Source organism: Cystoisospora suis (assembly GCF_002600585.1).
Source record: "Cystoisospora suis strain Wien I chromosome Unknown contig_1594, whole genome shotgun sequence".
Taxonomy (NCBI): Eukaryota; Apicomplexa; class Conoidasida; order Eucoccidiorida; family Sarcocystidae; genus Cystoisospora; species Cystoisospora suis.
In genome coordinates, this window is record NW_027154394.1 from 57,681 (window position 1) to 68,311 (window position 10,631).

The window sequence follows — 10,631 nt, forward strand, 5'->3', positions numbered from 1 at the left end:
CGTCGGTTCGGCTTGTAGTGGAGGCCGGAGACGGCTGAGTACTTTCCACTTGGGAGGCAGCAGTCTCGGTAAGGATTTGGACGCAGTGGAACTGAGCAACTGGAGACGTAGGAATCTGAAACTCTTGGAGGAACTTCTTCAGCAGCAGCCTTCAACGGTTGCTGATTCGCTGCACAGGACATACAGCTTCGCTTTGCCACCCCTTCCTGCTTCAGTGTCGGCTCACCTCAACAAGCAAACCGGAGAGCTTCTCGACGTCCCTCCGTCTCAGAACATCTTTCCCACGCTCAGTCGACGTGGCGTCTCCACAGATTCACCATCTTCTTGCTCGGTCCCAAGTGCGGACGCTACGAGAGAGATGTGTCTCTGCGAGGTTGCTTTAACGTCATCCACGACGGCAGGAACTGCATCCTCCCGGCAATCATCCTCCCCAGCCGTCTCTCCGGAGGCTTTCCCACAACCCTCGCTCGCGTCACTAGTCAAGTTTACTGGACGAGCTACTAGGCTGGAGAGCAAGCACCGGCTGTACAAGGGCACCTCAGCTATCCTTGGCCACGGTTTCTCTGGTAAGGCACGTTACGCAGTGCGAGGAGCCGTAAACAGCCCGCCGCTCATTGTATGGAACAGCCCAGTTGTAGCGACGTGTTAGCTGTGGGGCAGAGAGTTACTCCGGTACTCCGTACTTTTCTGCAGGTGACGTGAAGATTTACAAACACCGGCACACGAGAGAAACTTTTGCTCTGAAGACTGTTCTCGACAGCCAAGAACGCGATAAGAGGAGAAGCCGTTTCTGCTTGCGGCGATCGTCTAGACTAGCAGTACAGATCGACGGTCGAGGAAAGAATTCTGTGCACCGCCAACAGCTGCTTGGCGGATCGTACGCGAAGGCAGCTAAAGCAGCAGCCGAAGCGAATGGAGTACAACCGGGGCAGTTCCACAAGCTGGGCACATTCGTCCCGGCGGCATCGAGTCCCACTGACGAGGACATGCGCAGAGACCTACTGGCTATCATGGGAGAGGGAGTCTACGCTTTCTTATGCGTAGACCATCCTTGTATCGTAAAGCTACTAGAGCTCGTGGAGGATGAGGAGGGCGTTCATCTCATCATGCCTGTTTGCACTGGGAGGTCCTTGTCGCGGGAGGCGATCCGACGGTGCTTGCCCGGAATTGACCACAGCCTACTGCCGTCCACGACAAAACTGAAAGACAGAACGCTAGTATGCACGGTACAGGAAAGTAGAATGCTCGAAGAATGGCACAGCCGAACCTGGGAGCGCGCTACAAAAAAATTTGCTTGGCAGATGCTCAAGGTAAGACACCCGGCGCTGCTTGCCCGGACTGGACCAGAGCTGCCTGCTGTCTCTGTCGATGATAACGGAAAAACGCAAGGCCGTTTTGCAGAGCGGAGGAGAGGTTTCTCGACGAATGGCGCAGTCAGATCTGCCTTTTTGAACGTTCTGTTTGTACTGTGACGCGAGTAGCTAGTTGTATGCGTGTCCACGTGCACGCGCATGCATCTAGAGAAGGCAAAGCCGACCATCGAAGACAAAGGGGGTCCCAACTACGCTCTGGTAAAGTTCCGCGGCCTTCTCAGCATAACAAACTCCAGGTGGTCGCTGTGTCCATTATTGCAATGCTACGAGCATCCATCAGTCCAACCGTACAAGCATACATGCAAGCATACACATACAGACGCCAGCTGTGCACATTCGCCTACGGCAATACAGCCTCGATAGTGTAAACAGTTTGGGGAAAGAGGATAACGCTGATGAAAGTTTCATCAGTGAGGGGTGAAGTCAGGTGGGCAACAAGTGGGTGACTCGAGATTCGAATCTAGTCATTAGCCGTATACCTACGCAGGCTTCATGTATCGGCTGCTGTTGTGAGCAGAATGTAGTCAACCGGCTGCTAGTCGCTTTCAGAGCCGGGGGGGGATGTATAAACGATCTGAACTTCGCAGTTTGAGGAAGCTCCATCAAGCACAGGCACCGCAGTAATCCGTGATGCGTACTGGTAGTATCCTAGGAAGGTAACCGCGGGTAGGTCGTCTTGTCCGTGGAGATTTCCACTGAGCGTGAGAACTCGGTGACGTGGTCAGGCCGAGCAGAAAGTCTTCAGTGATACGAAAATTTTCCTCTCCCGATGTTTACGGAGGTGGGTTCCATCGCCTATACGGTTGCGCCAGGTTGTTATATTCCTTCAAGGACGTCAGGAGCAGATATTCGACTCTGAGGAACTTCTTAGGGTATGTCGCCATAGCGGTCGCCGCACGAGCAGCTGAGGAAAAGTAAAGGCGAGCAAGCACCACTTGACCTGAACTGAACTGCCGCAGTTTGTTCTTGGGAAGTTAACTCGTTCCCACGCAGTCAATGCGCTGCTCAACTGTTAGGCGCTCAAGCACTTGCACACCCACGGCATCGTCCATCGAGATGTAAAAGCCGAGAACTTCATGCTCAGAGAGTCATCAAGTGCCAGGCTGGTGGTGAGCAAGCTCGCAAGTTGCGAGATACACCCGTGCGTTGCAAGAGAAGCAGTTAGCGACGTGACGGGCCCATTCAGTCACCAGTACGAGATGAAACCCTTGCCTCACTCTGCCGGCCAGCCACTGCGAAGCCTCTCAAGCAATTCTGTCTAGGCACCGCGAGGCTGTGTTTACGTAACAAAAAACTGTAGGCACCAAGTGGTCGGAGGGTCGTCATCGGTCGGTCTATCCGACCGTACAAAGTCCTTTCACGGAAAACGCGCCGCGAATATACAGCAAGCGCCTCTGCTGTGCGTTTCCGTGAAGGAGCGAGAATGTAACACAAACGTAACTTCAGTCATACAGGAAAATCCCCGCCCCCAAACGTCCGTGGAGCTAGACAGATCCGCGGGGCGATCCGTGTCTGTCGGCTGGCAACATCCCTCAAATATCATGCTTTCTATGCGTTCCCGACACCTGTAATCAGCTGATCGACTTCGGCTTCTCGATCTTTACGGCAACGGACGATATAAATAACAGGCGCGCTTTGCTGCCTTCGGGAGACATGGAGACATGGAGTGGACAGCCTCACTCGACAGGGAGCACCGGTACCTGCAAGGGTGCTGAGAAGACGGGGCCATGCCGATTTTCCCGTCTGCCCTCCCCAGACGAGAACGGCGGCCGTGAGCGCTGCTTCAGCGGAAGCACCGATCTTGCCGAGGCGTTTCTCTTGTCGTGCTTGACGCGGGAGAGCTGGCGAGGCCCAAGCCCCGTGATCGACCGGCGAGTTGTTGGGACTCCCGGTCTCCACCCGCCTGAGGTCTTGGCTGAGTCAACCTACAGTCCGGGTAACTGACAGTAGCAGGCAAACTGTAGCCACATCGGAGTGTCTCCTACGGCCGTAAGAAAGACCGCGATAAACTGCACTAAACCGTGAAGTTTCTGTGTCTGAGCGGAACCCCCAGTAAACTCGGCACCCTACCCTGATCGGAGCGCACCTGCAGTGACCCCGGCTGAAACAAGTTTTTTCCCGTCGCAGAGCGCGCTGGCTGGCGTCAACGGAACTTCTTTCTACCGTGGAGGTGGCCTCTGGTCTCAGCATGTCCGTCCATTATGACTTTCTTGTCCGCTCTGCTTGTGCAGCCACGGACATGTGGGGACTCGGACTTGTGCTCCACGCTTTGTTGACGGGGTCCGTCATGCCCGCTCTTGCTGGCGGAGGTCGCCTGCTACTCGACGACAGCCATAGTCGGTAAGACTGTAGGCTACTCACGGAGGCTTCAATGACTCGCGCTAGGTTGCCGGTGTATCATGCAGAAACGCCCGTACACGCTCCTGCCGGCAACCGCCCAACTTCGTCTGAAGCACTGTGCCGCACTTTGTTTTTACTCAAAAGATCGGACAAGCATGTTGAGGTGTTGCCGACATTGTTCTAGCCTCCAGCCGAACGCCCGCGTATACTCCGACTGGCAGCTAGCTCTGCTGCAGGCTGGCCACCGCCACTTCGCCTGCACTGGTCAAAGCACGGAGGAGCTTTGCGGCGGAGTGTGAGTTTGAAGATGTGTAGGCTACTGAACGTAGAAATGATGCTCCTTGGCCCTCACACGCTATTGCGGCATCCCGCTGAATCGCGAAGCATGGCCAGCGTCGCCCTTTCAGTCGCGCTTAGGACTCATCTAAGGCTACGGATTCTGGAGCGTTTTTCTTCCAGTGTCCTTGATGTCGCGGTCCCTCAGTCTTCTTAGCGTCGAAGGTCGGGACTTCCTTGAACGGTGTTTACGCCGAAGACAAGCGTCCAGGATGACAGCAGTGGAAGCGCTGGATCATCCCTGGCTGCAAGAGGAGAGGAGTGAAGAGGAAGGAAGAATCGCACAGCTGGTCGCGCGAGCGAAGGAGAACGACTCTCGCGTCATGAGAATGATTGCTAATCTTCGGAGGTACGGAACTCGACACCAGATGCTGTCGTACATGACCGGGGTGACCCCCGACGAGTGCTCAGGACCAAACTTGTAATGGTTCTTCTTATCCAGCGCGTCCGGGAACCCGTGCCGGCATCGCAGTCGGACAGGGTGCTAGCTGCTTTTTTATCAACCACTGAGAAGATGGGGGACCGTGGCACTTTCAGGGTTCCTTCCGAGCAGCGGGACGTGACGAGTGCACATGCGAATCTCCCTGGTCCTGCGACGCCGTTCCCCCTCCTTCACTGACTTGGCAGAATGGCGGATGATCTGGTAGACATTTACTCAATACAAATACCACCTGTGCTTCGCGGCGGGCCCCTGTCCCTGCAACCCAACGGCAAGTCGCGGCAGCGGGGGGTGTCTCTTCTAACGCCCCAATATCTTCGTTCCGCGTTCTGGACTTTCTATCTTTCGGCCAACAGCCTCAGTGCAGTTGTAGTAGACGAAAGCTGCTGCTGCAGCAGAGTTGGTAAGATCCCTCGTTATTTTGCGGTGTGCAGGTTTCCAGTGGCGCCGCTTTTCCATCGCCTGTTCTACCTTTTACTTGCCTACGCGTTGCCTGCATCGGAAATATGCGACGAGCTGGAAACTCTCTTTTACGCGCTGGACCGATCAAGTGAGACTGCCTTGGCTCCGGGCATAGCTACAGATAAACTCCTGGTGACGGCACACTGGCTTCCTGCTTCTTTGCTTTCGCGGTGTGAGCGTCGACGAGGAGCCATTCAAATACTTTTAGTCCGCTGGGGAACTCCTCCAGCACTCTTCGAAAAGCTAAGGACAGACAAGAAAAGCAACCGCCTTTAGCCTTTGTTTTTTCGCATGCGTCCTTAGTTTTCCTGCGCAGCACCGGAGCGATTCAGCTGGGTTACTGCCGATTTCCGCAGGACAGCCCCAGGTCTCTCCTGCGGGGTATCCACAGACATAAGCGGCTAGGCACGTTTATAATCGTAGAGGTGTTCTTTTGTCCGGTGCGTCTGGGGTGTCCTCCCGGGTTAGCTTCTGCAGTTTCACGTGTTTATAACACTTTTTAAAATAGAACTCTCTTGGAATTTGAGGATCGATATGACCCGGCGGTGAGGCCCTGAACGGGTCATTTGTCCGGTGTGAAGAGGCCCTGACGTTACGGCTTTCTGCGTGTTGACCAGAGAGAGGCATGATCTTCTACGACGACTTTTTGACGGGACTGCGCAGTCTAGACGTTGCAATCGACGAGACCGAGGCTTTTGAGATCTTTACCTCCATGTACACTTCAACTCGGACAGTGTATAGCTCGTCGGGATGCTGTCTCCACCAGGCTGTGCAGGCTTTGGAGTTTACTCCTTTCATCGCAGGTGCTATCGACAAAGAATCTCTCCTTCACGCGGTACGAAGTGACTGTTGCGAGAGACCGTAGAGCACGCACATGCCGGCGAGGATACCCGTCCTATACTACATGCAGGACCGAGCCTGTTTGCATTACGCGACCGCCACGATTCAGCATGAGTGGGGACTTCACCGGCCCCGTCCCTGCAACCAGGCTATCTGACGCATTCCGCGTGTTGTGTTTGACCCGGATTGCGAAAGGCATCCACAGGTGTCGTGGCAATAGCGGCTCGATGAGCCCTGTCCGCATTTTATTCAAGAGGGATAACTTGAGCGTGAGACACTTTCTTCGGTATCCGGCTCGCGTCAACCCACGCCGGCTCACGGCACACTGCCGATGCATCACGCATAGCCTCGTCTGGCATGTGTGACACGGTAGGGGCACTGGCAGGTGCACACTTCGTTTACAGGCCTACCGGTGAGCTGCTCGTGCAGGAAACGGTCAGCCGAAATCCGGAGAGCACCAGGAAAGAAGGCTTCGCAGTCTACTGTGCATCAGAACCTTTCATCGAACAAGGCCGCTCATGCGCTGTCTCTTGTTGCAGAATTCTCTCAAGCGTCTGTTCTCTAGAATGGACCTGGAGGGAACGGGCCGCGTAGGGGCGCAGCAGATCATTGGTCTCCTCGGTGCGGGCGCCGGGGTAAGTGGGACAGCAAGAGATCGCTGCCTCGAGAAAGCTCGGCTGACAAGACAAACTGCGAGTTGGACAGACAAGGGAATAGTGCCCTTCGTCCAATGTATAAGTGGTCTCTTCCTCCCGCAGCTGGCTTCGCAAGGAGAGCCCTAGCCCGTGTAGCACCGATGAGGTCTTTACTCGAAACGCTTCCAGTCTGCATGAGTAGCGGAGCTACCCGCTCTACCTCGTGCCAGGCGTGCCTGACTCCGGGAACAGAGGACATGCCCACGCGCGCATAGGTTCTGAAAACCGGAGTCTGTCCTCTGCCTCTGTATCCATAACTGCTTCAGAAGTTACGTGAGGAGCTACGGGGGTACTTCGTGGACGTCGGTATGGAGGAAGATGGTTCTTTTACATTCGAGGAACTTGCAACTGCAATATCCGTAAGCCCGCTGATCAAGGAGCGTCACGCACTTCGTTTAGAAATGTGCGGATGTTATGAGGAGTACTGATGTCCGACCTAACGTGACGGACAAGCGTCGCCCCCCGAAGATACTTCGGCACGCACCTAGCAGATCTGATCGGAGGGGCACCTTCATCTGTTGGAGTAGCGAAACCGCGTGGTCTTCAGAGTCGCGTTTGTCCAGGGTTCGCACTTGTTTTTTGAGTGTCCCTACTGAGACTGCTTCAATACCTCTTCCATGAAGAGACCCCGGAGACTCTGTATTTGTGTCTGTCATGCCTTTCTCCCCCGGCTGTTCTTTGCGCAGCTCGCGTTCAGTTTCCAGTACGCATTTTAGGGGTTTTTTTACACCTAGATGTCGGGGAGCACGTCGCCCAGACTTTTGTCTCACGCCCAGCCATACAAAGCAGGCTCTTCACCTCATGCGTCATTCTTGCGTGAGACCTATGCTGTCATCAGCTCCCACTGACGGTTGATATGCGGGGGTGTGTGTCTATCACGGCTGATCAAGTATAACTGATTTGCACGTGGCCAGTCACGAGCAGCAGTGACCGGATGTCTCATTCCACCTAAATCGGCCAACCGCTCTTTTTGTAGTGGGTGAGGTTCTTTAGGCGGCGTTCGCCTGACTGCGAGTGTTTCCCAATGTACAACAGAGAGAGAAGGGCCTCGAGGCTCTATTTTCCCGAACCGGTCTCGCCCACCAGCACGCACTACTTTCCCCGCAGGCCGCTCAATTTACGTCGAAGGTCAATAAGGTAAGAAACCTTACACTTCGGACAAGCTCAGTGCTTTCTAGTACACGCACCATGGACTTCTTATGGGAGCCCAAGTCTGATACTCAATGAGACCCGCCGACAGGTTGCAACGCGGAAGGCAGGGGCGGCCGTCGTTTTCTGCTAGGGCCTCCTACGTGTAAGCCGAGTCGCAGTTCCACACGGCGGACTCTTCCTGGTAACGGTGGATGACATGAGGGGACCAGAAGAAACAGGCATCTTCAAAGAGAAACTGGGCCTTGTGCTTTACATACTACTACCCTTCTTGTGAGTACGGTCCCCCCGGGTTAAGGCAGTCCGGCCGTCATTTTTAAACCACGGCTCCGTGCACTGCGGTGTTTTGTCAGCGCAACGGCCACGCCAGTTTTCAGACGTCAACAAGAGAACGGGAAGTTCGCGATAGGGCGCGTTCTGCAAGTGCGAAGCTCTGCTGTGTTTTACTTTGTGCCTTGTCCCTACTATACTGTGTCCTTCCTGACAGCCGTCTCACGGATGCCTACGTCGTCGGCTGTGGGCGCCGCTGGCAGGGGCAGTCTTTTTCTTCAAGCGACAGAAGTCCGGGCGAAAGGGCGAGGGCCCAAGTTTTCGGGAAACAGGAAAAGCCCAAGCCCTCGGCGACCTTGCCCGCAGAACGGGAGAACGAGCAGAGGATAGTCCTCCCAGGTCCCCAACTCGTAAGCTTGCCCTTTGTTGTGGCGGAGCATCTAGTTCCGTTCTGATCGAGAGCGGTGAACACCGGCATATTTCTCAGCTGTCAGATCGACAAGATGACGCTGAAAAGGCTCTGAGCACGTCGCCGAAGAGAAACAGAACACGGGTGTTTTATTCTGTCGCAAGGAACGGGCTGTGTCGAGTGCCACTGAGTGCCATGGAGGGACGCGCGCAAGGGAGAGAACAACCTCGGCTCACAGATCAAAGAAGGAAGGTTCAAAATGGTAGGATGTTCTCTCTGTTCCCCGGGAGACATAAAACGAGGCCCGCGATCACTGCGTCACCGTCACTCTGCTCGGGTGCAGACCCAGACGGAAAGCGACTTTCCAGTTCAGATGTGAGGGAAGGGAAAGAGTAACTGCCAGCGATTCTCCTACATTTCTACGACGTTTTCCTTCACCGGGGAGTGGAGATTCGTCGAGCAGATTAGAGGCTGGAGGGCAGAAGAGACCTACTCGTGCCAGCGAAGCAAGCTGGTGTGGACTGCGAGCGAAATGATTCGCCGCAGACTCCGGGGCTGTTTCTCGCTACGAAGCATCATGAGCTGGGTATACACTACCTGGCAAAACAGTAAACCTGGTTCCTTGCGCCACTTTGGCATCGACTGTAAGGACAAAACACTAATGTGCTGCAGGGTGTAAGGCTGCAGCCATTTGCTGCACTGACGAGTGCACCTCTTGTTGTGAGGGGTGAATCCATAATGGAACTATGAAGAGACAGACTGTGAAGAAGGCATTACCGAGAAACCAGGCAGCACTTCATATGTGACAACAGTCTGCATGGTAGTGGAAAGGCCAACAGGACAGTGAAGATACCCCGCGTGTAACAGAACCTTTCTACTTCAAGAAGATTTGGTGCCCGCGACTTGTAGAGAGTGAGCGACCTGTTGAGCAGCTAAGACGTCCCCTAGATGCGGAATAGTGACTTTATATACTTCGGACTGAATTAGCGGAACACCTCAGTGCAGCAAATCTGAGCAGTCTCGTATTCTCCGAAGCTGGGGATCCGAAGAACCTCAAAACCGGACACAACTGGACGGAGTAGGTGCGCTGGGCGTTACTGAAACATTCAAGAAACTGCAACTGTAAGCGAGAAATCCTGTAGCACGGAGAGCTCCTATATCTTCGTAGTGCGCCTTCAGACCGCTATTCAGATTCTCCTCTTTTTTCCGCTTCGCGTCCCTCCCAGTTAGCATACTTTACGTGTCCGCTCCTCATCCGCCCAGTTGCCTTGTTTTTCTTCTCTTCCTGTCCGGGGTTATCGATTTCTCAGTTTGGGTGGCCGGAAGACAGTGTTTCCCTGACTTGGCGCGGGACCGCCAGGAAACATTGAAGATTCACTGCAGTACTGGTTTCGTTCTGAATCTGCTTTGTCTCCACCTACTCGCAGGGCATTTACTAATGCATGCAGGGAGGATGCGTAGCCGACTGCGGACTGACCAGCCAGTCACGGTGAAGCGTTGCTCGTTCACTTGATCCAGGGGGCGGGCCAGTCGCACCTCGGTGTCGGCCATACAGCAGCCCGGTCGGGACTTGTGCCAGAACCACCGGTGAGTTTTCACCCGAGATCACAATGCCTCAAGTGTTACCCGACGCGAAGCCTTTGTTTTTGAGAAAGCGCAAGAAAAAACCTGCAATGTCATTCGATCCTGACAGCCAGACTACTGACGACGTAGGCTAGAAAGTCATACCCTCCCATTTCTCTGTGAGTCAGGGATTTTAGACGGCAGGAGCTGCTGATACCTTGGTATTAATGTGGGGACACCGGGGGAACCTTTCGTGTATCGGGTGAAGAGAGAAACTTGGATGACTGTCACACTGCTTACGTCCAAAACGATGCAAACTATTCTGGCCATTCAGATGGGACGGCATACGGGTGAAAAGAGAGGGTTCGTCTTTCTTCGTTCGCCCGGCAGACTGGCGGCGAGTTGCACCCGGCCTCAGGGGACATTTGTCGGTCTCTCAGAGGAGCATCTAGGACAGCCTTCCAAGTAGTGAACAGTGCAGCCGTACAAAAAAAGTGTTGTCTTGCCTTATCTACTGCTTGCCTCCCTGTTTCTTACGCTGCGGTCAAGGGATACTTCGGGCTGACAATATACGCTACTCACCTTTACCCTCGGACCAGACTCACCGCGGGCATCCTATATTGCGGATGTGGACAGGCAGCCATACTGTCGTTCTGCCTTACTCCAAAATTCCTGTTGTCCTCTACTGTCTTTGCAATTGGTACACATCTGCAGGCGCTTCCATGCACGAACCGCCTTCTTTTTCCCCTCTCTCT

The 10,631-nt window shown here is 54.4% G+C and overlaps 1 protein-coding gene across 1 annotated transcript in view; it reads left to right on the forward strand.

Annotated features, from left to right (window-relative positions):
- Positions 1 to 19: 19 nt before the first annotated feature.
- CSUI_003539 (protein kinase (incomplete catalytic triad)) overlaps positions 20 to 10,631 on the forward strand; it is a gene marked incomplete at its 5' end in the record, with an annotated part of 11,308 nt that continues 696 nt past the window's right edge. Inside the window, 14 exons of the mRNA XM_068063735.1 lie at positions 20 to 566; positions 694 to 1,310; positions 2,390 to 2,482; positions 2,949 to 3,309; positions 3,605 to 3,713; positions 4,198 to 4,398; positions 4,923 to 5,038; positions 5,568 to 5,785; positions 6,330 to 6,425; positions 6,752 to 6,844; positions 7,521 to 7,622; positions 8,122 to 8,957; positions 9,741 to 9,900; positions 10,591 to 10,631. The exon at positions 10,591 to 10,631 is cut by the window's right edge and continues 696 nt beyond it. Of these exons, the coding sequence (XP_067924296.1) occupies positions 20 to 566; positions 694 to 1,310; positions 2,390 to 2,482; positions 2,949 to 3,309; positions 3,605 to 3,713; positions 4,198 to 4,398; positions 4,923 to 5,038; positions 5,568 to 5,785; positions 6,330 to 6,425; positions 6,752 to 6,844; positions 7,521 to 7,622; positions 8,122 to 8,709 (3,141 nt within the window). The remainder of the gene's footprint in view (positions 567 to 693; positions 1,311 to 2,389; positions 2,483 to 2,948; positions 3,310 to 3,604; positions 3,714 to 4,197; positions 4,399 to 4,922; positions 5,039 to 5,567; positions 5,786 to 6,329; positions 6,426 to 6,751; positions 6,845 to 7,520; positions 7,623 to 8,121; positions 8,958 to 9,740; positions 9,901 to 10,590) is intronic.